The 24,393-nt window shown below is 51.8% G+C and overlaps 11 protein-coding genes across 11 annotated transcripts, besides 1 other annotated feature; 5 read left to right on the top strand and 6 right to left on the bottom strand.

The window, feature by feature from the left end:
* Positions 1-3,253: 3,253 nt before the first annotated feature.
* Positions 3,254-3,940, bottom strand: PODANS_7_4100 (uncharacterized protein; the record flags this gene model as incomplete). Its single annotated transcript, XM_001907564.1, has 1 exon — positions 3,254-3,940. The coding sequence occupies one exon, from the start codon at positions 3,938-3,940 to the stop codon at positions 3,254-3,256; it is 687 nt and encodes a 228-aa protein (XP_001907599.1).
* Positions 3,941-4,573: 633 nt separating this feature from the next.
* On the bottom strand, positions 4,574-5,515 carry PODANS_7_4110 (uncharacterized protein; the record flags this gene model as incomplete). The annotated part of the gene is made up of 1 exon (XM_001907563.1): positions 4,574-5,515. One exon carries the CDS (start codon positions 5,513-5,515, stop codon positions 4,574-4,576), a length of 942 nt encoding a protein of 313 aa, XP_001907598.1.
* Positions 5,516-6,040: 525 nt separating this feature from the next.
* On the bottom strand, positions 6,041-7,448 carry PODANS_7_4120 (uncharacterized protein; the record flags this gene model as incomplete). The annotated part of the gene is made up of 2 exons (XM_001907562.1): positions 6,041-7,020; positions 7,076-7,448. Coding segments are annotated over 2 exons (1,353 nt in total), but the record flags the coding sequence as incomplete, so codon positions are not given.
* Positions 7,449-7,759: 311 nt separating this feature from the next.
* On the top strand, positions 7,760-8,647 carry PODANS_7_4130 (uncharacterized protein; the record flags this gene model as incomplete). Its single annotated transcript, XM_001907561.1, has 1 exon — positions 7,760-8,647. The coding sequence occupies one exon, from the start codon at positions 7,760-7,762 to the stop codon at positions 8,645-8,647; it is 888 nt and encodes a 295-aa protein (XP_001907596.1).
* A 488-nt stretch (positions 8,648-9,135) lies between these two features.
* Positions 9,136-10,218, top strand: PODANS_7_4140 (uncharacterized protein; the record flags this gene model as incomplete). The annotated part of the gene is made up of 1 exon (XM_001907560.1): positions 9,136-10,218. One exon carries the CDS (start codon positions 9,136-9,138, stop codon positions 10,216-10,218), a length of 1,083 nt encoding a protein of 360 aa, XP_001907595.1.
* A 450-nt stretch (positions 10,219-10,668) lies between these two features.
* On the bottom strand, positions 10,669-11,640 carry PODANS_7_4150 (uncharacterized protein; the record flags this gene model as incomplete). The annotated part of the gene is made up of 1 exon (XM_001907559.1): positions 10,669-11,640. The coding sequence occupies one exon, from the start codon at positions 11,638-11,640 to the stop codon at positions 10,669-10,671; it is 972 nt and encodes a 323-aa protein (XP_001907594.1).
* Positions 11,641-12,456: 816 nt separating this feature from the next.
* On the top strand, positions 12,457-13,392 carry PODANS_7_4160 (uncharacterized protein; the record flags this gene model as incomplete). The annotated part of the gene is made up of 1 exon (XM_001907558.1): positions 12,457-13,392. The coding sequence occupies one exon, from the start codon at positions 12,457-12,459 to the stop codon at positions 13,390-13,392; it is 936 nt and encodes a 311-aa protein (XP_001907593.1).
* A 922-nt stretch (positions 13,393-14,314) lies between these two features.
* Positions 14,315-16,313: a repeat region (rgion duplique sur le chromosome 2).
* PODANS_7_4170 (uncharacterized protein) lies at positions 14,779-15,002 on the bottom strand (the record flags this gene model as incomplete). The annotated part of the gene is made up of 2 exons (XM_001907557.1): positions 14,779-14,835; positions 14,907-15,002. 2 exons carry the CDS (start codon positions 15,000-15,002, stop codon positions 14,779-14,781), a joined length of 153 nt encoding a protein of 50 aa, XP_001907592.1.
* Positions 15,820-16,360, top strand: PODANS_7_4180 (uncharacterized protein; the record flags this gene model as incomplete). The annotated part of the gene is made up of 3 exons (XM_001907556.1): positions 15,820-15,895; positions 15,970-16,042; positions 16,090-16,360. The coding sequence occupies 3 exons, from the start codon at positions 15,820-15,822 to the stop codon at positions 16,358-16,360; spliced, it is 420 nt and encodes a 139-aa protein (XP_001907591.1).
* Positions 16,361-16,492: 132 nt separating this feature from the next.
* Positions 16,493-17,251, bottom strand: PODANS_7_4190 (uncharacterized protein; the record flags this gene model as incomplete). The annotated part of the gene is made up of 1 exon (XM_001907555.1): positions 16,493-17,251. The coding sequence occupies one exon, from the start codon at positions 17,249-17,251 to the stop codon at positions 16,493-16,495; it is 759 nt and encodes a 252-aa protein (XP_001907590.1).
* Positions 17,252-21,568: 4,317 nt separating this feature from the next.
* PODANS_7_4200 (uncharacterized protein) lies at positions 21,569-23,566 on the top strand (the record flags this gene model as incomplete). Its single annotated transcript, XM_001907554.1, has 3 exons — positions 21,569-21,796; positions 21,854-22,065; positions 22,120-23,566. The coding sequence occupies 3 exons, from the start codon at positions 21,569-21,571 to the stop codon at positions 23,564-23,566; spliced, it is 1,887 nt and encodes a 628-aa protein (XP_001907589.1).
* Between the last annotated feature and the right edge of the window lie 827 nt (positions 23,567-24,393).

Below are 24,393 nucleotides of genomic sequence, written 5' to 3'. Positions count from 1 at the left end.
GATGATGGCGTATCGCTGCAAGTTACTATCGACACTATCGGGCTAGGAGCCTTTGGTGGTTTTGCAAGATGAATAAAAGACTCGCTGAACTATGAAGACCGGCATGAAAAGTGTTGTATCGGGCGTGGTAGGTATAGAGCCCCCGTCAATATCACTGCTGACCCTCACGTTGAGGGCCTCACCATCCTCGATTATGAACCCAAAATATGTTTCATGGCTTCCTGAAAAAATCTTGCAACAACCCCGTACACTCATCATGCCACGTTTGGCTTTCCGGCTCAACCTACAAATCCTCCTTTTGAAACACTCTGCCTCCCCAGGAGACCATATCAATATACTCCCTCTGAGCCCTCTTCTCAATCGCATGTACCTTCTGATCCTCCGTCAAATCCTCCACATCCAATTCCTCACTCTTCTCTCCCCACAGCGGCTCACTTCCCAGGACAATGACATGACCTGCGTACTTCAACATCAGAGTATTCAACACCAGGCGGCCCATCCTCCCATTTCCATCCCCAAAAGGATGAATGAAGGCAAATTTGTGGTGATATCTCGCCGCAAGCTCATACGGCTCGCTCTAGGCCCTCTGTTCCGTGCAGTCCTGGTTCAGCATATCGACAAATTCTTTCATATACGACGGCACGGCGTTGGCTCGATGCAGAGTGTCTTTTTTGGTTTCCCACCACCTTTTAGATCGTATTTCACAGCGGCCTCGTGGGTCCTGTATTTGCCCGCGCCGATCTCGTCATTTTCTTTGGCAGAGCGGCTACCTGTGCTGAGTTGGTTGCAGAGGATGCGATGGGTTTGGAGGATAAGCTCTTCTGACCAGCGCTCGTTTCGCAGAATGATGTGGTTGACAAGGTGAACCAAGGCTTCGGCGTGCTGAGCGACTTCCTTGTAGGCGCGTTCGAGGTCGGCGGACTTGCGACCGTTCAGGGCGAGATCGGCTAGGACGGCGTCACGGTGATGAGAGGGGGTTGTGGCTGTAAATTTATTGGACTCTGCTTCGGCGCGGTTGGGTGGTGGGTTGCGAAAGATCTCGCGACAGAGTTCGGCAGTATATGAAGTGTTGTGCCGGCAGTTTCGATACGATTGGAGCCGTAGATTAATGCGATGATGGAGGACTCCAAGGAAGCGGTGGTTGGATTATGGGACGGTGTGGGCAACGCGCTGCTGAGGTCAGAAATCCAACTGGATTCAGCACGATTGTTGGCCGACATTTTGGCTTTGTTCGGTGCTGTATGCAGTAATTTTAATGCGAAAAGAGCGATCTGTCTTTCGGTGCCCGCTGGTTGAATTGGATGTCTCTGGGCAGGTGACTGTTGAAGGTTGTGGTGGGCGCCCGCTATTTAAGCCTACCTTACCTACCTTACACCGCAGGTATAGTCATCGCAAGCCACATGTGCGCCTAGAAGGTGGTTTAAACCGTCAGAAAAGTTCAAAAATAAAGCCAGGATTTATTAAGGTTCATCTGCGCGAAGGTCTGGCTCCAACTATCCTAATGCAACTTTCAATTGACTTTCTCTTGGATCGATGATGATGATCGGTTACCATGGTATATCCGTGCCATCAGTCGCGGGCTTCTTTTTTTTGTTTTTTGTTTTTTTTGAGCGTAGGAATCTTGAGTTCTCTGCCTGTCAGAAGAAACTGCTCTTTTGTTCCGTCGTCCCTTGCGCTGTGCAGATCAAAGAGTCCTGGCTGCGAGAGCGACCTCTCTCCGTCTGAGCAGTCCGACCTTTTGTCCCCGCGGTTCTGCTTAGTGAGTTCTCTCTGGGCTTTCAGCATCTTTGTTGCCAGGATCAGTCCGACATCTTCAACAATCGTCCCTGCCGATAGATTGGTGGTATCCGGTCTCCAATTGTTGATCACTTGCAAAAGCGCCGTGCTCAGTTCCCCAGTCGTCGTTCCCTTCCATGGGCAAGCATAGATGACCGACTTGGCATATTTCTCGGACCTCTCAAAGCGATCAATCTGGTTGTCACTTTGCAAAAAAAGTGCTCCACCAGCCGCGCAGCAGTCGAGGACAACAAGCACATGGCACTTTGCGCTCCGAATCAAGCCCTTGAGATGAGACCACTGGAAAGATGCTTCGGGTTGGTAGCGTTGCTTGCTACAATTAGGACTTTAGTTGGAAGAAAAGGTCCTAGGTGGAATCATGAGTATGTAAGCACTCATATTCCCTCGATGAGAATGGCCGCCTGTGAGGCTTGCCGGTCTCGCATGTCTTGGTTCACACTATTGTCATGCTGCTCTGCATGAAGCCGAAGTAGAGTCAAAACGTCTGATCGGAGTCTCTTCATCTGCCTGGGGACATTGTGACTGAACAACTATCAGCACCTTGTGGCACAGTCATGCACACCTTACATAAGTATCGGCCAGTTACCTTGAGAACGACAGTCCTGTATTGACTGACCAGCCACCATGTGAAGACAGAATGATGATTTTGTTCCGAGCCTGGCCGTGTTCATAGACTGATAGGTGATATAGCACTGTTGGCCGTATGGAGTCCCATGAGTTCTTCATCGGAATGACAAGCACACTCGCTGTACAGCCCTTGCTTTCGAATGCCTTGTGGAGGTCATCGATTTCCTGATTTAGGGTTGGATGATCGGTGTAGTCGAAGCGAAGCAGTAGAATATCTGGTTGGAAGTGGAGTGCCCGACCAGTACCTGTGGAAATGGGATCCGCGGTAGAAGTTTTTCGCTTTCTTTTTGTCACTTGGGGTGTCATGGTGATGAGTGAGTAATGTGGTGGCCTTTCGCTCCGCAAAACAAATCTCTTCGGGCGATCAAATAGGTGAGAACAAGCTGAGCAATACTAGAGTATGACAGCGTTCAACAGTGTATTCTTCGCGGAACACTCGGGATATATAGGGCAAGTAAGGTTAGTAGGTATCGAAGGCTGCTAAACAGAATTCATCAGTCTGGAAGGTTCCTTCTGCTAACTCAATTAGTGTGTAACTGTTTAGGCCTGAGGGGACCAGAGCCGTTGGCTTGAGACATTAGAAGTTCACTGCATATACAGATACCAAGAAAGATGTATTGGCACGCCTCAGCACATTGTGAATGTCGAGTTTCTCTGACCTCTTCCCAATGAGAATCACGTGTGCCAGGTACAATGCCATATGCAGCTCTTTTTTTAATTCATTGTATTGCAGACCTTCATAGCGATTGTTCTACCTATGGGATGGAGCTTCTTCAACGTAAATCAGGCGCTCTCATGTCATCTCGAGCCCTGAACCTCGTCTCATATTTCAAAAGCCCCCTTGAACAATGCGTTGTCCACCGCTTTGGCCAGACTTCTTGCCTCTCAGCGCCTCCCATTCACCTTCCAGAATCCCAAACTCAACCATATCCCACCACCGCCTATCCATGTAGATGGTTTCTCTCTTTCTGCCCTCTTCTTTGAATCCCAAGCTCTTGTACATGGCAATAGCCCTGTCGTTGTAAGAGGCTGTGGTTAACTCGACACGGTGCATGCCTGCAAACTCAAAGGCCCAGTCAAGCGCCCAATTCACAGCCTCCTTTCCGTATCCATTACCCTGGTGCTCCTCCGCAATGCCCAGTCCCATTCTTGTCCAGCGCCAATGGTCAGTCTGGGGCGCAGTCGGCTTGCCCAGCATCAGACTGCCGATGGGGATGGCACTTTCCTGGGCTGCACGGAGATTGTTGCCCGGGAGACCGGGTGCAGCATCTTGCTGTGCCTGAGGATTGGGCAAGCAGATCAATACGGCTAGGAGGCTTGCCTCAAGTCCCTTTTGGACCATGACGCTACCGACGGTGCCGCTGAGAGGGGCGTACAAGGTAGGATCGCCAAATCCTTGGTTGACAGGGTCCCAGAGCATGCGGGCCACAAGGGGGATGTCCTGCATATCGATTGCACGATAGATAAGGCGCTCTGACCGGAAGGCCGTTGTAAATTTTGCCGTGAGGGACTCCATTGTTTGGTTTTTGTTGAGATATGGGTGAAACTTTTACTCAGAGAAGCTTCCACTTGCAGCAACATCTTGAGGCATCATAGCAGGAGCTTCTCGGAACAGCTGCTCTTATAAGCGACCAACGGTCTTTCAGGTCTTCTTTGCTGGTTTCTGTGTGCTGCATTGAGGTATACCTTGGACAGGGGGAACAATCTTAAGAAGATATCAAAGACACAATGGTGAAGGGCAACTGCAACCGCAATCCACGCTTGAAAACAGGCAAGCTATGACCATGATGAAATTACTCCTGCAGTGTACCAATCAATGCCACCGCGTACAGTTATTGAAGTGGAAAATCTTCCTCATTATTCAGACCGAGGTGCAGACTGTGCTGAGCACGCGCCAGGACTCAGGGGTAAAGTCAGGGGACATAAACAATGCACATGATTGAACCGCGAGGGGCACCTACACGAGTTATACTACACTGCAACAACGTGGTTGTGGTAAAACGAGAATACAGCTGAACCGAGCTCGGATTCCTAGAGCAGGGCCTTTTCGGGCTGTCGACACATGGGGGCCAAAGCATCCGCATCCGGACAAAGAACAGCTATCAACATCCCATTGCACGCACCATGAGCTTCCTGAGTGCACTAAAAATTACTCCCACCGGCGTACCCATTCCAAGACCTCCTGGTTGAATCGTTCCGGCTCCTCCCAGAACAACCAATGGCCGCTCTCGAAGACTGACATCTGGGCCTTGCTTTCCATGTTGACCCCTCTCCCATTCTTGACCCTCTCGACGACCTCCCTCATTCCTTCCAGCGAAAAGCATCCACTCCTTCTCCCAGCCATCACCAGTGTAGGCTTAGTGATCAACTCGCATGCTTCGCGGTGGTCATACCTTGTATGATCAGCCAGCAATCTCGCCAACCACCTCCCATCACAAACCCTGCTGATACTTGTGAAATACTCCTCGTCCTGCTGTCGCTCCTCTGGACTTCTATCGCTATCCTGGGAAGAAGGTTGGTAGCGATACCCCAGGCATTCGTCCACCAATCCAACATATGTCTCCTCTGGTCTCTCAACCCAGGCCGCTTGTGCTGCGAGCATGCTCTCCTCGTCATAGCAGCCCCTGTGGGCCTTTTTCTCGTCCCATTCGAATCTCAAATCCCGATCTTGAAGTGGTGCCTGGTCGACAAATAGAAATGAGGTAAACTCGGCATCCCCGAAGAGCTCAGTGTAGGTCCAGAGAATAGCGGCGCCGATTGACTGTCCAACTGCTGTGATCTTGTACTTCTTTCCAGGGTTGAGGGAATATATGTGTAAGAGAAAATCTCTCAAGTCAGAAGCTAGACGGGCGACGTGATATCCTCCTTTGGAGTGACTGGACCGGCCATGACCCCGCGTATCTAGGCCGAGCACCCAAGAGCGTTCAGAGAGAGCAGGGAAGTTGCGGGTGAAGTAGGCGGAGGAGCCGGAGAACCCATGCAAGAAGAGAATAATGCTGTCGTTGACGGGTGAGGGGCTTGGTGTGAGGGGGGTGGAGGATTGGAAGGCTAGGGTGGTGCCATCGTTGGCAGAGAATGTATAATATTCCATCGTTGCTTCAAGAACACCTTCAACCTTGGTATGGTCTCTCTTGGTGTGATGCTTGACCAATACGGAGTATTGACTTTGCCACAGCTTGGGGATGAGGAGAGCAAGGCAATTAAAGTTGCCCCGCACTGGCCCCACCACCACTTCTTAGCACCACAACGCCAAATTTTGGGGGGCTTCACTTCCAAGCAACCACTGTCATCACCAGTAACTTTGACTTTGCAGTCGCATCGCCCCGATGGCCTGGGTATACGAAGGTTCAATGCCTTTTGTTAAGTTTTGGTTACTCTATGGCACTTGCGGTTCGCAAACGCGCCACACAACTAACCAAAGCGGCGCGTCGTGGTAGCGCGTCGAGCTGGAATCAGTTGCGCATGACCCCCACCTTGCCCGCATCACTGGCTGGACGGTAGTCCTTTGGCAGCAATAACGTTCAGGCAAGGTATGATACGGCATTGAACGTAGGTATTTTCGTGACTTATCTAACGTAAAGTAAATAGAGCTATAAGACTTTAGAGCTTTCACGCGTCAAAGTTTGTTCTCAACCCCAAACCTCTCTCGCCATTCTCCCTTCACTGTGTCAAGAAACCCATCTCGCGTCAGGACATCAACAGCCACACCCGCCATCCCCTTGCCCACCCTCAAGGCTCGGTCAAAAGCCCACTTGGTTCCCGCTGCCTTCTCAAAGTCGGCACTATGAGGGCCACCTTTTTCCGGCCCGGCAGGGATCGCAAAACTGACATTGATCGACGGCAAAGCATGGCTGATGTCCCCCTGATCGGTGCTCGCCTTGACATACGTGTACCCTCTCTCATGAGCCCGCAATTCCGGCCCAACGGGATACGGGTCTGGCAGTGAGCTCCAATGTTCAGCAAACGAAGCGGCCAAATGCATGTTGGGGACATGATCTTTGTATCCCTTGATCACCTTGATCCCCACAGTGCAACCAGTAGCCTGAGCACCGGCATCAAAGCACGCGCCGACTTTGTCAGCCAGCGTATCGACACGGGACGCGCTCGAGGATCGAATCGTGCACACAGCCGACGAGTACGCGTGGATAACATTGGTAGCATCTCCCCCGCCGTTGGTAATGGCAAAACCGATGATGTCGCTCGGCTGCGTCTGTTGACGCAACATCGAGATGGAGTTGTAGGACGCCACCAGCGCATCCAAAGCGTTGATTCCCTGCCACGGAGCATTGGCCGCATGGGCTGCCCGGCCAAAGAATTCCACCTCAAGTCGGCAGAAGGCTGTGGTTCGAACAAATGGCGAGTTGTTCAAGATGGAAGGGTGAGATATGAGGGAGATGTCAACCTTGTCGTAGGCACCTCGGTTGAGAAGCTGGATTTTACCCCCGTGGTACCCTTCTTCTCCTGGGGTGCCAAAGACATAAACCTTTCCGGCCAAAGAGTGCTTCTCTATGATATGGGCCGTCGCGAGTGCTCCAGCGAGGGAAGCAGAGGCGATAAGGTTGTGACCACAAGCATGACCAAGATTGGGGAGGGCATCTGACCAATGTCAACATTATGAGCACAGAGGCGAGTCCAAAAGAGGTCGACGTACCCATCTCGACATTGAAAGAGACAGCTGGTCCCTTTCTGCCGCTATCGTAGACTGCTATCCATGCTGTCTCGATTCCGCAAGCAGACGACGTCACTTGCCAGCGCTCAGGCCGCGAGCGCATAAACTTGGTGAGAGCTTCATGAGCCTTGAACTCCTGAAAAGCCGGCTCAGGATTACTGTGGATGAACTTGTTCAAGTGCCACAGCTTCTCCGACTGACTGTCGACAAATGAGGCAATTTCAGCCAGATGGTCGTGAGGGCCCTCATGCTGGCGAGTTGGGGCGGTGTTGGCCGCCGCGTGGCTCTTCTTGGTGATCTGGCTTTCTCGAGAAACAAGGACAAAACCGTCCTGGGCCATTCTTTCTCTGGCCGACTAGGTACCAAGCGTTGACTAGACCGGACAGTCCTGGCTCATTAGTTGGAAGTTGAGTGGAAAGCCGTCACGGGACTCTGGCTGGTGTCACGATTACGACCCGACCGGCGGTTAATCTTGGGTGGTACCCTGCCAAGCCGACTGCCAACCGGAATGCGTTCCTCCGGAAGCTGTCCTTCGTGGATAATTCGACCGGAAAATACCGGCAGTTGGCGACCTCGTCTGCGTGCTGCTACCACCTTAAAACGTGACGCCGTGGCAGGCTTGTTCCGAGAGGGCTGTTAGAGTTATTGGAGAGACAGCAAGCGACCATGGCCTTGACGGAGAAGCACAATGTACGGACCACACTCAACTATTGGGACGACCCGGGAGATGGCTTGCCCCCGACCCCCATCTTCATCGGCGAAGGAAAGGTGACGAACAAGAGGCCACACCTCCCTCACGAGTTCACCGTCACGGACATAACAGGGGACGAAGACGACTACCGCCTGGATACCCATGGGTTTCAGTACTGTCGGCACAAGAGTCAAGAGGAGGAGGGCTTCACCAGTGAGGAGTCGATCAAGTCAGTCTACTATGAGGAATGCAAGGAACTTCTGAAGGACATCACGGGTGCCAGTCACATCCACATCTTCAACCACAAAGTCCGCCGAGGTCCAACACAATGGCACCACTTGGGGTTCAACGGCAAGAATCTCGCCAACCGTGGCCCAGTCACCAGAACACACGTCGATCAGTCTTATGTTGGTGCCGAAAGGAGGTTGAGATGGGAGTTTCCTGATAAGCAACAAGCAGACGAACTGATCACGAGAAGATATCAAATCATCAACATATGGCGCCCGATTCAGACCATTCTCAAAGATCCTATTGCTGTGGCGGATGCAAAGTCGGTTCCCGACTCGGACCTGGTGGGGGCAGAAATGGTCGAGGACGGCTTTCAGGGGGAGTCGTGGGTAGTACGCCACAACCCGCATCATCGGTGGTATTTCAAATATCGGATGACACCCGAAGACGTACTCCTCATCAAGTGCTTTGACTCCGATACGTCAGTGGCACGCAGAGCATTGCACTCGGCCTTTGAGGACCCGGACTGCCGTGACGAGGAGTCTCGGCAGAGCATCGAAGTTCGGTGTCTAGTTTTGTACTCAGATTCGCCATGTGTACGTGTACACCAAGACCCGAAAAGGGGAAGTAGATAGTGTGTCAAGGAGGGAGCGAGCCTTCAGGGTTGGTTTCCGGGCCTCCGGATAGTCTGCTTCATAAAGGACCCCAGTTGCAGGTAGATAAGCCCAATATCACTTTCCCTTCTTGTAATCTTGATTGTTCCTCTTACAAACTACGGACTGCAACCCGCCCGACGATGTAAACACACCCAAGATGCGGGGGGCGTCAGGTGTTGCAACGGAAATGCCGATCGGTGGAGAAAGACCCCCATCAATTACTATGGGAGAATCCGGCAACGTACCCTCAGGGACACTGGAAGTGTGGGGTAGGCTGGGAAAACTAGCTCATTGACTATATGCTTCATTTGACTGCAATAGATGGCCTCCGATTCGCGCAGGGCTAGGTACTAGTTGAGCTAAGGTCGAGGCAATGGTCCAACTATTTGTAGCCCAGTCTGTCCCCCGTGAGTTTGGGAAATCTATAGAACAGAGCTGGTAAACTTCTCAACCGCCCACATATCATCATGGCTCCTACCACCGAACCCGTAAAGACCGTCGAATGGCAAGGCAGGCAGGTTCCTGTCTGGCCCATGAGGACCATCAAGTACGATCTGCTCCTCTCGCAGGATCCTGAGGAGGTCGAGAAGGTGCTCCAGGCTTGCCTTCAGGATGGTTACTTCCAGCTCGATCTCGACAGCATCGACGGCCGTCGCATGCTCGAGGACCGTGAGCAACTTCTCAAGCTCATGAACCGCTTCTTTGATGCCCCCCTCGAGGCCAAGAACGAATATGGCTTGATCGACTCCCATCTTGGCTACGAGCCTGTCGGTAACCGCACTGGCGCCTTTGGTGCTGGCTCCAAGGACGGCTATGAGATGCTCAAGGTCTCGCGAGACGAGATCCAGCAGGGCAGCCCTCGCGTCCCCTCCCCGATCAAGAACAGCGGCGATCTCCACCAGTTGGAGCAGGTCATCGGCAGCTGCAACACCATCACCAAGGTCATCTTGGCAGCCCTCTCCACCGGCTTGAACCTGGCTGGCAAGGACCGCTTCGAGAACTCCCACCGCAACGACCGCCCCTCAGCCACCACTCTCTCCATGATGCACTACCTCCCCGCTGAGATCACCGGCCAGCACAAGGTCGGCCACCAGAAGCACACCGACATCAGCTCCCTCACCCTCCTCTTCAGCGACCAATGGGGTCTCCAGGTCCGCCCCCCCGGAGAGTGCGGCGCCCTCGAGATGGGCTTCGTCGAGCCCCAGAAGAACTGCGCCTTCGTCCACGTCGGCGATTCCCTCCGCTTTGCCAGCGGCATGAAGTTCCAGTCGTGCATCCACCGCGTCGTACCCTTCGACCCCACCGAGCACCGGTACTCGATCGCCTACTTCCTCCGCGCCGAGGACGACACCATGTTCATGGACTCGGAGGGACGCTATGTCACCGCCAAGGACTGGCACGACCAGAAGTTCAAGGCGTTTACCGACCCTTGGTTCTACCAGGCTCAGGCGCCCAAGACGATGATTCTTGGTGGTATGGTGGAGGCTGGTGCTGATGACCCGGAGCCCGTCACCGCCTACGCCCCTCTTCCCGTTCAGATGCCCGCTTGAGTGGTGGGATGGTGACAGTGTATAATGTATCTAGTAACTTGACCGCACATGAAATTGAACATCGAGAGTAAACATTGTTGCTGTAGTGATATCACGCTGTATCCCCCTTTCCATTGTTGACACTCGCACCTCCCCAAAGTACCGGCATCCACTGGCCCTCGGGGTCCCACACATCACCTTCAGCAGCGATAGATGATAGGTAGTTAGCCAGCGTAAGGGGTCCTCGTACTAGATGGGATACCTAGCTACCTAAAATATCGGGGATATTGTTCCAGGTCGGCGTTTCTGTTCAGGTGGCAGGGGGTCTAAGGGAATAAATGTATAGTATTTCAGATGAAGCAGTTCAACGCTAAAGGGAACGAGATGGCGTGAGTATGGTTTCTGTTCAAATGTCATTGAGCTACCAATAATGTATCATTAGGTATAGGTGATCTCTCCGTAACAGCCTTGCTACTCGCCCTCTTCCGCCGGCGCACTTGTCGTTGGAGCCGGAGCCACGCTTGTGGCAGGTGCGGAGCTGGCAGGAGCTGTCGTCGTTGAGCCGCCTCCTCCGCCGCCGCCACCGCTATTATCCTTCCCGACCACGACAGCCTGCACGACTTGTCCCATGGTATTAAAGATGATATTCACCAAGCTCCCCAGCGCATCATACCGGTACGTCCTTTGTGTCAACCCGTTCCCTAGCTCCTTAGCCACACCAGTAAACGTCATGTTCTTCTGATAGTTTCCAACAATGCTGCTGACGATATCTGTTCCCTCCCCAGCAACCTCCTGCACAATATTCCCCAGGTTGTCAATCAAAAACCTCAACGTGCTGCCGCCCTGCGTGATAGTACCCAGCAAGCCATCCACGGCGCCAACAACAGAGTCAACAACGTCAGAAACGTTGTTCAGCAGGTTGATCAGCAGTGGGTTGAGGTCAAGAGATGAGAGGGTTCGGTTGACGATGTCGACCAAATGTCCCAAACGAATAACAAGCTCAAGCTCGGCTTCTACGTCAGAAATGGTGATGTTGACCTTTTGGATGCCAACCGCCACACCGACGTTGATGGAGACGAGGTTGGCGATTTCGGCGTTGAGGTTGACATCCGCTTTGAGGTCATCCACGTCGAGCTCGATGCGGCCGACTGAGAGCTCAGGAACGCGGAGATAGACGTCAGGGGGATTGCTTCCCGAGGGTCGAGGGGTGGTGGTGGTGGTGGGTGTCCCGCTGCCGCCGCCTCCGCTCGAAGCAGTGGATGGGGAGGCAGTCTGAGAGCTGGATGTTGCGGATGGCGAGGGTGCTTCCGTGCTGGGCTCGGCAGCGGGCTCTGATGATGGTGCTGGCTCGGCAGACTCGGTCTGCGCAGCTGAGAGAGTGATGAACAGAGCTACGAGCAGGAGGATAGCCCTGAGGAGGGACCAGCGCGAGGAGGTCCTCATCGTGAGCGGTGGAAAGCGGAGTCTTCGGAAACGAGTGAAGATGCCAAAGGCCAGCACGCGCAAGAGAAAGCAAAAGACCGTCTCACCTGGCGATGGGTGAGGTGTGTATGTCTAGTCAACTTGGAGGAATAAAAAGGCTGCCAGGCACATCGATTCAATGACTTGATTCGCCAGTGATCGTCCTGGTTGTTCAACACAATGCCCAGAAAGGACTTTCCGTCACGTCTTATTTGGGTGTCCATTATGACCTCGATCACTCCTTGTTTTTGCGATGGCTGCCAGCAAAAAGTTAAAATGAAACCACCATGAATCCGGTTTGTGGTGTTGCATTCAGGAACAACCAGATCCAAACTCCAAGCGTTGCTGAGAAGCGTCCACTCGGCATGTTTTCCACTGAGCTGGATGAAACCCTGTCAGGGGTGTTGAACTGCGGGCGGTCAGGGGCTCTGCCATGATTTGGTGCTTGCATCACAACGGTAATTGGCCTTGGCAGCCTGAGCTTGACTTTGAAGGCCTGTACCTTGGCATGAACCTCGTCAATAAGACAGCCAAATAAGGCAAAACCAAGAATCCGGAATATATGCATGCAGGTTGCGATCCAGCTTGATAATGCCCGACCGTGTCTGGGCACGTCCAATACCTCAGCTATCCATTTCTCTGCCCGCTGGATGACGATGTGGGAGGTGTGGAAACGCACACCTACTTGATACAGCTGCTCTTTGCCCACCTACCCAACTCCCACGGTAATCTGCTGGTTGTCTTCTGTCTTTGCTTGTTTCTTTCCATCTCTGCCAAGCCCCTCAAGAGTTGCCCATCATGAGAGACCTTTTCACTAGGGCAGCTGCCCTTTTCCTCCTCTTCAACCCCATCTATGGCGCAGATGATGGAGACGATGGGTACATCGGGTACCGACTCGACAAGCGCGGCGACCCCGAGACGGTAAATTACGAAACCGCCAACACCGGCGGTGTCCAGCTTGCCGAAGAGCCTGATGTCTATCTCAACGCTTCGGTGAGCGTCGGGTACATCGGGGTTGACGTGCAAAACCTCACGGCCAAGGTCAACCTCGACGCAAACGTCCTGAAGCTGTTGCACTTCAGCGCGGGCGTTGACGCGAGCATCAACCGCGTCCAGCTCAAGATTGAGAATGTCTCTGCAAAGGTCGAGCTGGAGGCGCGTCTCGGGAATGTTGTCAAGATGGTCGACGATGTGCTCAACAGCATCGATCTCAATCCCATCATTGCGACCCTGGGACAGGAAGTCACACAGATCATCAACTCCACCACTGACCTCCTCGATGGTGTTGGTGAGGGACTTGGAGGCGGAGCTGGGGCCGGGGAAGAGGATGCTGCAGGAGGCAACGCCAAACGGTCGTTCGAGGGAAGCCACAAGCTCGAGAGCAATGTACTTTTCAGCGTCAACGACTACACCGGCCAAGCACACAAGAACCGTGTCCTCGCACAGGACGGCAGCATCTACGACGAGTATCTCGACAATGACGGCAACGAGCAGTCGCGGGTCGTGGTGGGATCATACGACAAGGATATGGAGTTCAACGGACATAACCGGACGATTGAAGAGGAGGGCAATGTTGTCGAGTTTGAGCTGCAGTATGATTATAAGCCCTTTCCCGGCGTTGAGGTGACTAGTTGGATCTTTGTCGATACGACAGGCAAGGTGACCCGGACACAGGTTATCGCAGAGGCTCAGGGCGGAGGATCAAGCACCATCAGCAATGATGCGGATTTGTAAAGTGATGCAGGGAAATTTAGGGGCTATTGTAGCGTCAGCTTAACCTCATTGTAATGAAGCATACCGTTTCTTAACCTGCGAGGACGCGAACACCCTTTCGGTCGCTCCCAGCTACTATGTGTAGGCGGGGCATGTAGTTTGTGGGTTAACTGACCCCTTTGTCGTCGTGGCGGTCGGCGACTCGGCTTGCGACCGGACGAGAGCATTGCACATGGATCTGTACTCGAAGATAAGATCGTTACTGTCGTTGGAGGATGCAGTGATAAACTCGGGAAAGTCGGTGGTGGCTGCTCAAACATGCATGTGTACGGAAGACACCAAGCGGGCAGGAGAAAAGCAGCCAAAACCCCGCCTGAACTTCATCCTCTCACTCATTTCTTTCCACACTTGACTTCAGATGGCATAACAACCTAGCATGAGACTCATAGTATTAGTGATCTTCAAAAAGCAATTGATCTTCCTCTAAGCAATGGTCACAGCCAAGCTGTGTTGTGAGAAATTGCTTCAACCCCTGAACGTGTCAACCCGTCGCGGCCCACAAACCTGGGGATGCGGGGTGCGGGGGAGCCAATTGCGGAGAATGGCGGGGTCATCTGGGTGGCTTCGACTCTTGTTTGCTCAACATGCCAACATCGGCCTGGAGACGGGCATAATTTTCGGGGTGTATTTTTTGGTATATCAAGTAGATATGCTCAATCATGTATTCTTGGGGATCGTCTAATGAACTCGGCAGCTTTCAGGGTTATCGGGTCAACGCTATCAGGAGGAGATTTTGCACCGCGGACGCTCCTATGGCGACCTCACTCACCACTCAAGCAAGACATGTTCAGACTTCAACAGCAGTTGGAGATTGTTGTCACCGCTTTGCTATGGTGTCAAAGTATCCCTACCGCCCGCTCAACCTACCACACGAACCCGCAACAGGACAATATGGACGGGGTGTCAAGTCGATTCAGCAGGGACACATAGTGGTGGTTTTGTTTAGGGGTGACTGCCCTTTTGTTTTAAGAGAGGATGGTGTTGAAAGGGGCAAACATAGGATTGTGGGAGACGGGTACATGGATGGGTTTATAGATGGAGAGGGCATGACGGACGAAGTGGCTGGCCGAAATCTAGAGTTCACGATTGTCTAGCTACTGAGAGGGAACCTTTTCTGAGCTGAGATGTTTTAAGCATGGAAAAATAGACTTTCAATAAATTTTTGAAGCTGGAACACTAGGTCCCCATTTCACCAAAACTCCACCTTATTCTTGTCACCAAGTCCTATTCCCAAAGCCAATACACAAGCGCCGAAAGCCCATTTCCAAGTCGTTACAACGTACATCGTATTCTCGTAAGTATTTTCGAGTCTTGTGTACTTGCTGACCCTGTCGATAGCAGGAATTATCAGCACGTTCCGTTCGCACAGCAACTCGGGCCACGGCAGCGGTTTTCATTGCACTCCTGTACATTTACCTATTAGTTACGGCTAGCTGGAATGCGCGCCTTCCTGTGGAAAGGTTGAAGGTACTTACACAGAGCGCCCGCTCCTGAAGCTTCTCCATGGTCATCTCCGGTGCTGCTGCCGCCAGGGCAATGAACGTAGCGAGGAAGACGATAGCGGCTCGCATGCCGGCTGAGTGGAATTTTGTCGTATTAACAGTTATTTGTCGGTGGATGTATGCCAAAGGTGAGAAACCGAAAACGCATTAAAGGCTGTCACGAAGCTGAGAGTACAAAGATAGTCTCAACATCAACAATACATCAGAACTGAGACACCTGACATGTCGATATCGACATGCCCGAAGCCAAGGACATGTTCAACCTTAAAGAACAACGCCCAAACATCTGACGTGTACACCCTAACCAGGCTGGCGGTTCAAGGACGTAGTAGCCGCCGAGGTCTTGGTTGCGCCTCTGAACCCAGCCAGGCTGGCCGCATGTGGCCGGCCGGCGATCCTCAGGCCCTCCCGCATCCCGGGAACAGCAACCACTGGGAGCACTGCAAACCTACGCCAAAGTCATTTTATAAAACATGACTACCGCCTTCTGCTTCCATTTTTAATCTGCGATCAGTTCCAAATCCCACGAACAGAATGGCAGAGCTAGCACAGCCCTATTGACAAGCCTAAAGCGCTTCCTTCACCATAGCACCTGCGTACGCACCTCCCAGCCTGCAAGAGCGCAAAGGTTGACATATGAAAAGGATTGTCCTGCTGAAGAAAAGATGCGACTCAGCCATCCACGTGACGGCGAGAGAGAAAGAGAAGGGTAAATGCCGGATCTGATATCGGAGCGCAAAATTCCCCTTGGCTGTGTAACATGAATTACCTCACCAATACTGCCCCTCTTTCTCCGAACCGGAGTCTGCGGGAGGATTCACGCACCCTTCGTCTTTCACTTGTTCTTCAATACCATACCATTGAACGTCGACATCAAGTATCAACAATGGCCTCTGTGTTCATCAAGGCGGCAAATGCCAAGATCAGGTCCAATCCCTGGACCGATTACTTTTGCTCGACGCGTAAGTCCACCTCCCTACCTACGTGACCTGGCCGCACTCAGGACCAAAAAACTGACCGGCGTCAATGCGTGCAGACTTTTGGGGCCCGGCTTCCAACTTCACCATTCCTCTCGCGGCCATAGCGGATACGCAGAAGAGCCCTGACTTGTGAGTGTTCACCATAACAGTGAACAGACACTAACAAAAGCGCTCAGAATATCCGGCAAGATGACCTGCGCCCTCATCGTTTACGCCTTCACGTTCATGCGTTTCTCGCTTGCTGTCATACCACCCAACCGTCTTTTGTTCGGCTGCCACACCATTAATGCCACTGCTCAAAGCGTGCAAGGCTACCGCTTCATGGATTGGCATTACTGGGGAGGAAAGGAAAAGAAGCTGCTTGCTGAGAAGGAGGCGGCTGCCAAGGGGCAGCCCGTCCTGGTGGTGAAGAAAGTTCAAAATGAGAATCATCTGGAAAAGAAATAGGTAAGGTATTTTACTGAAGAGCAATGGCTGGCGCAGAGGCCAACAACACTATAGCTCCATTGACAGAAAATACAACCTTCATGACTGTTCAATAGTCCAGTTCTTAATCCTTGGCTGTGCATTCTGCCATACTCATACCCTCATAGTCTCGTCAGCCAGTGACCTCCCAATCCATATTTTGTATCCAGCCTCGCTCAAATGCACGTGGTCTACCAAGTGTTCCTCCTTGACCTCCTCTGTCGCAGGAAGCCACAACACACTTGCTGGGTGGCCACTCGCAAAATTCTCTACCACTTGATGAATCTTTTCATTCGCCTGTTGAATCTTCTCCCAGGGTATATCCTTTCGCAAGAACAATCCCGTCACTAACACCTTACAACCCTTTGCTCCTATGTCCAGCAGGGCCTCAACCAAGGCCCTTAGAGCATCGACATCTCCATCTCCCAGCCCTTTCTTGGGGCTCAGGTTATTAGTCCCAACCTGTAAAACCCACAGCTTTACACTTCTCCGCGCGGCCAACATGTCTGCAACACTTTTGAGACGATGTGTTGGGTCACCAACCAGGCGGTAGGCCACATTCTGTATCTTGTCACCTCCCACTCCCAAGTTGAGAACTCGGCCTGCTTGAAACTGCTTGCTGTTATCCTTTGGAAGCATGGTTTGTGATGGCCAAGGCGAGACGAGGTTGGGGCCGCAGTTGGCGGTGGTGAGCATCCGTTCGATCATGGAGTCTCCTATGAGAACAACGTCAGGAGAGGAGGGGTTTTTTGCGGACTCGAGGAGGGGAATGTGGGAGTTGAGTGAGGTGTCGAAAGAACGTTGTTTGTATTTGGCAATAGTTTTTAGAGCGCTGCTGGCAGGAGATGGCGGAGATGGTGGCTGTGGCTCCATCGTCGTGGTTGGTGTAGGTTGAGAATCACCCAAAAGATTGTGTCGTGTACCTGGGGTAAAAAAAGGCTGATGGTATTAGACAATTAAAATGATTTGGACTGAAACAAGGCGCCATGTGCTTATAGCTCACGTTTGGGCATATCCGTGTTGAGAGCAAGAAGGAGCAACCCCCCGCAAAAGCTGGGTTCGGTGTGCCCTGGCCGCGGCCACTGAGTCATCCGCCGAAAACCTCGCCACACAATTGAGGGTTCATATGGCCAAGCTTCACGTCTTTCACACCAGGGTTCTGAAACTCTCTTTGGTATTGTTCTTAACATTTTCAATTCATTATCTCCACGGTAAAATCGGCCAGCAACTTGCCACTCTCAGGGCTGTCCCATCTTAACACGTCTGAAGATCGTCCCACACCAACCGAGCCTTCAATTCGTCGTGCTTATAGCCGAAACTTGTCCACAAGTCTTCAACTTCTTCCCCTTCATCAATTAGGGTGCCCTCCCACTCTTCTTGGGCATTTTTTGGTGTCCAATAAGGCCACAGAAACGCTTCATCCACTCCGGGCTTCCGGTAACTCTCCTCAACGCGCCTGCATGCGTTACCACAGCCAATCATCCCATCCAGATCTTCCACCTTCCCTTCCACATCGACGACGCAGATCTTTGGTAAGGGAGCAGGCCTAGGAATCCCATGCTTCTCATACCACCTCTTCTCGATTCTCTCTTCCTGTTCCTTTCTTCTTTGCCGTTCCTCTGCGAGTTCCTCCTCCGAAGGTGGATGCAAACGCCAGTATTCCTTGCGGGCGGCATACCAGTTACTCCAGTTTTGTTTGTAGGCCAAAGAAGGATCTCGAGGCCAGTACTTGAACTCTGGGAAGCCAGATTTATTCTTGGCAGCCTTTTCGAGTCGTCGCTTTTGGAGCTTGTCGTGTTGGATCATGAGCACCCTGATTTCCCAGCCTATAATTCCATGCTGCGTGACAGAATCATTAGGGATGATCTCGCCATCCGATGAGGTGCATGAAAATTCGGCCTTTCCGTCCCATATGCTTGGTGTTTTGGGTTCTTCATCATTACATTGGGGTTGATCCGTCGTCGGCACTGGCTCATAGTCGGACCATATGTTGTGTAGGCATCTGGTCCGCGGGCAGCCATCTTCTAGATATCCACAAACATCTTCGTAACTGACGTTTGATACTTCGTAGGCAAGGTCTGCGGGTTTGGTGCTGGACTTTGTGTAGAGTGTAACGCGAGTTGCTATGGACAAGACAAGAACCCAGGCGAACAGGACGATCAGATAAATCTCCCAGGCCGATAGCAAATCTTGGAGGCCATTATGCACAGCCCAGGCTATTGAAGCCATAACTATCGGTACTGCAGTGCTGGCGTAATGTCTGCATTCATCGTCTGGCGAGTTGGCTGTAACTTTAGCCATCATAGAGGCTTTGGGTTCTGTTAGGTACCTAGTGGTAAAGTTTGTTGTGTGTAGAAATGTTTGGAGTGTCTTAGGAATTCGAAAATATCATCAACTTTAGGAAAACTGTTCAAATCAGATCGAACATGGTATACCTTTTAAGGGATCACGCTCAATCCCACATTTCCATCTCCACAGCTCATCTGGACAATTGCATTGTGGCGGTTGAGACGCATACTAACAAAGGCATTATTGTTTCTCTTTGTTCATTGTTCACTTCAACCCATCTGGAAGCTGACCTATCACCATGTACTCTTTTGCGACGCTAAAGTTAGGTTACAGCATTTTCTTTAGAGATAGGCTCGCCGTACTATGCGACATGTCAATTCGTACTATGTAGGGCGTCTTTTTTCCCATACATATCCCTAATCCTACAGGTGTCACAACATCGTTCAATACTCCTTGTTTCCATCACACTGCAATACACCCATAACTTCCATTCCGCTCTACCTTTGTTATAATTAACGGCCTTTCTATTTAGCTTTAACCAACTTACCTAATTTACTAACCAAATCACTACTTATTCCCTTCCCCACTACCTTTAATAATTATAGATAGGTAGGGTAGCACCCCTAGTTTAACGGCTCAAAGGCGCGCCAGTAGGAGTGTCTCGAAGCATACTACGCGCACAACGAAGGCTCAGTATAGTCTCGCACTTATTCATAGCTTCAAAATTAACGGCGGGGAGGTGCGTTGTGGGTATGGATGATGGTAACGGTAACGGAGAGGAGGAACGGTAGGAGTACGACGGACTAAAAAGGGGGTATTTCCCATATAAAAAACTACGGGTTGACAGTCAAAAAGTACATTGGGCCTGCTCCACATAGTACGGATTGACAGGTCGCATAGTACGGCGAGCCTCTCTCTTTCTCTATTCCAACTTTTTGGGATTGGGCTTGTCGTCACATCACGCAGCACCGCAGTTTCAAACTCACAGCAAACATTAGTGATGTCACATCTCAAGTGCCAGATTAAACGGCTAGAGGCGAGTACTCTCAGTTGATTAAGGGGAGCTCGTTTGACCCGGTAAGCTGGCTAAGGTTCCATCACCATTTTGATGAGTTCCTGCACGCAATATAAACCGGGCAACCCCTATCAGCCCAATCACATTCATTCACGCCACTCACACTTCAACAGTCCTATTTTGGAGATTCATCGTCGATCAGTTCCCAGCATTGCGGGAAACCGGGAAGCAACTCCTGAAATTGAGGGCTTTCAACTTTGTAGGATCCCACGTTTTTTGGTCAGTAGCAACCAGGTATTTGGCAAACTTGGTACTGTCATGACCTTTGGCCATTTTCGTGCACCCATAGAAGTAAACACCGAAGTCTGGAACAATGGTGGCCTTGTCTCTAACTGGTTCGTGAATCCGGGTAAATGGACCCCTCCGATTCAGGGGCGGATAAAGGCAGCAGCTCCCCATCGCGTCATGAATGGGCCGTATTCTTGGAGGATCACGACGCAGACCTACGGCACTATTTACCAATAGCTTGGGATCGGCATCCACTGAGTCTCTGACCGAAACTCGGTGCCGAATATCTGTGAACTAGACCTGGCGACTGCGGGTGAGAAATACGCCTGGAGAGCGGTCGCATTCGCACACCATGCATATTTGACACCTTCCCAATTCTGGCACTAGGCGTACAACGTGCTGTTGCAGTCTGCCCGTCGATTAATCTAAATGCCGTGTTGCCTGCCCATCAGAGAGAAGGTAGTTCGTAAGCGAACATGAATGAAACACGAGCCACGGTAGTACTGTCGGCAGAGCCGGTGCTACGAATACTTGCTTCGAGTTGTCAACTACACATGATTGGCCAACTTCCTCGGAACACATATCTGTCTGTCATTGACAGACATCCCGCACCTACCTACGGTAGCCCTGATCAAGACCAAAAATAGTAACGGCAACTTTGTCTTGCACTCGGGACCGTCGCTTCTCATGAGGTCGTAATCAGATGGTCAACACTGCTTGACTGGCAGAAGTGGTTGCCTTGAGCCTCCACTATCAGAGCAACCGCGCATTCGTCTCAAGTGTTGATAGCACGCTGAAGGTCTTCTTTGACTGGAATGGCTGACCCCCACACGGCACCATCCGGTCTCTATATGTAGTCCAATCTTGGCTTTCCGGGACCCAAACACACTCTACGGTGCCGGTTGTACATGGACTGGAATGCGTTGGCGCATCCTATCAGTCCTCCTCGAACCAAGCTGATGCTGACCCCCTGGTAGTTCCATGCAGAGAAGAGACGGGTTCCCTCAGCCTCACAAACTCGAGGCAGACTATTGCTGCTCGTCTTGCATTGTGGCTTGTTACCTTTTACCTTATTCTCGCTTGTGACACGCTTTCATAGGCCCGTATTTTCCATCAAAGTCAGGGTCCCTCAGCTAACCATGGACTCGGACCGTCTTACCGGGCCGGCTGCCCACTTCACCATCACCAACAAGTTGTGAGAGATAGTTCATGCTCTGACATGCGTCATGTGGTGGACTAACGGAAAAGCAGCCAAGGCTCACAAGCAGACTGGGATCTGCATCCCCCTGTCCTAAAATCCCGTCTCTGACAAGTGGGCTGCGAACTTCGGACTTGGTTTCAAGCCAGAGGCCGTAAACATGCAGTACCGAGAACATTGGGGGTACTATCTTGGGATGCAAGACGGAAACGAGACAAGATACTATGGTGTTCTGTGCATCCGATCATGCTGTGAAGGTAGGCCAGTAGCACCGCCTGTCCGTGCCGCATCGTAAAGGGAACAGGTATAAATCTGGGCTCCTTCACCACCATGGTTCTCCTGACCCTCTTGTCTACCTACCTACTTTATCAAAACCTTTGCCTTCTTCAAGTCCATCATCATGTTGGGGCTCACCAAAGTTTCGGCAGTATTGCTGGCCACTGCTGCACTAGTTGTGGCTTCACCAGCACCCTCTCCAGTCATACACCTCCTCCCCCGGCAGACCATCATACCCGGAGGCAAGCCATGCGGGCAAAATAATGCCACAAATCGACGGTGTTGGAAGAATAACTGGAACATCAGCACAGATTATGACAACATCAACCCACCAGCATTTAACAACCGAGTGGTAGGTGGTCCCCTCATCTTATCCCGAACTTTTGACTTGAACTCATACTTTGTATAGTACGACTTTCACATCACCAATGTCACAAATTGGCTTGGTCCGGATGGTGTCAGGAAACCAGCGATGCTCATCAATAGCACGTTATCATCCATTCACTCTTGTCTGATGTCGCTTTCTAACATGCTGGCAGACCAATTCCCTGGACCCACGATTGAAGCTGATTGGGGTGACTATATCATTGTCAATGTGTACAATGACATGCAAGACAACGGGTACGATATACTTACCGTCAATGGCAGTTGTATTAATTTCTGACTCGTGAACAGAACGTCTATTCATTGGCATGGAATTCGCCAGTACGGCGAAAGTAACCAGGATGGTGCCAACGGAGTGACCGAGTGTCCTATCCCACCTGGATCCATGAAGACATATGATTTCCACGTCACCCAATATGGCACCTCGTGGTATCACAGCCATTATTCCAACCAATATGGTAATGGTGTTGTAGGACCCTTGATCGTGCGTGGCCCTGCAGCGGCCAACTATGACATCGACCTCGGCCCTTACATGATCAATGACTACTATCACGAAACTGCTGATCGACTTCACCTGCGAGCCGAGTTGGTCAGCAATGGCCCTCCTCCTGACAGCGACAATATCCTCTTCAGAGGCAAGAACATTCATCCACTTGGCGCAAGCCGTGGGGGCTCTTACGACCGTCTCACTCTCACCCCCGGCAAGAAACATCTTCTCCGCCTCATCAATGCCAGTGTCGACAACTCCTTTGTTATCTCTCTCGTAGGCCACAACTTCACCGTGATTACGAACGACCTTGTTCCAGTCAATCCAGTCGTGCGCTCTTCCCTTTTCATGGCCGTGGGCCAGCGCTACGATGTCATCATCGAGGCCAACCAAGCTGTGGGCAACTACTGGCTTAATGCCACTCTCGAAGCCAACAACAACTGCGGTCGATCCCGTAATCTTTTCCCGGCCGCCATTATCAGCTACCAAGGCGCGAGCACCACCGCCCTCCCGACGAACCGCGGCACTTCCCGTGTCGCCACCTGCAACGGCGAGACCGGCTTCTCTCCCATCCTCACCCGCACCGTGCCCTCCACCGCCTTTGCCGGCTCCGCGGTCGGAACCCTCCCCGTCACCCTCGAGTTCCCCAACCACGGCCGGGGCCAGGTGTTTGAGTGGCGCGTCAAGAACACCCCCATCAACATCGAGTGGGACCACCCCATCCTCGAGTACGTCCTCGAGAACAACAGCTCCTGGCCGGGAGCGGCAAACCTCATCGACGTCCCCCAAGCCGACCAGTGGGTCTTTTGGGTCATCCAAAACGACTTCGCCTTGCCCCATCCCATCCACCTCCACGGCCACGACTTTCTCACCCTTGGCATCGGGTCGGGTACCTTCAACATCAACACGATGAAAAGCCAGCTCACGTTCAACAACCCCATTCGACGAGACGTGGTGCAGATGCCGGGGAATAGCTGGCTGGTGATTGGGTACAAGACTGATAACCCTGGTGTGTGGCTGATGCATTGCCATATCGGGTGGCATGTGGCTATGGGTCTGGGGGTGCAGTTCTTGGAGAGGAAGGATGAGATCAAGAGGATGATGCCGTTGGATCAGCTGGTGCCGAATTGCGATGCGTGGAGGCGATATGCCAAGACGAGTCCGTATCTGCCGAAGCTGGATAGCGGGTTGAGGAGGAGGGAGGGGGAAGAGGTGGAAAAGAGGGAGCCTGCTTGGAGGAGGATTGCGTGAGCAAACTTTATATCGTATTTTGGTTGGTTCAGGGGTTCAGGGGTCCAAGACGTTGTCAAGGGTGAGGTGGAGACATGTGGGCAGAAATGGTCTGGGGAAAAGATGACCGTGGCTGTTTGCTGAAAGGGCATCATACATGAACAAGTACCTTGTGGGAGCAATATTCCTGTGGGTTGGCAGTCAGGTGTTTAGGGCTTTGGCCCTGAGGTCCACATGCAAAGGATATGGAAAAGGTGTTGCTCTCTGGAGCTGATTAACTTGTACTTAAGAACAACAACAATTATCAAGATCTTCGCTGCCGTACAACATACCTACATGATTAGAAAATGGAATACCTATCTGATTTGAATCGCTGAGACGTTAATCACTGAGAGGGATGATTGCTTATGCCAGCTTCTTCTGCGCAGGTGTGGGTGGTAGGGCACAATGATAATGTAAATGTATCGTCGTTCGGGTGAAGTTTGGCCGCACTTGGCATGCTGAACGGTGGCACTGTTGATCAACTGGAGAAGGGCAGGAAGGAGAGCGAACGGAACTATACCCTACTGCAATGACAGAAGATTCAACACGCCGTGGCCACAATTGAAGTAGGAGATAGTGTTTCCTACCTTCGCAGTTTCCCTGACGGGGTCCTTTCCTGAATCGTTTGACACATTTCCAAAGGGCCACAGCTCCTGCTGGCACCGCCAAACAGACCCCAACAAGAGCGATCATGGCTTCGGCGCCGATATGGTTAGATTCGGTTGTCATGATTGAGTTTGCACGCTTTGGTATAAAGTACCTAAAGGAATAAGGACAGAGTGAGATGATAGGGTCAAGGTTTCACT

Source organism: Podospora anserina, chromosome 7 (assembly GCF_000226545.1).
Source record: "Podospora anserina S mat+ genomic DNA chromosome 7, supercontig 1".
NCBI lineage: Eukaryota > Fungi > Ascomycota > Sordariomycetes > Sordariales > Podosporaceae > Podospora > Podospora anserina.
Note: the sequence above shows the minus strand (reverse complement) of the source record. Positions and strands in the feature narration are given on the sequence as shown.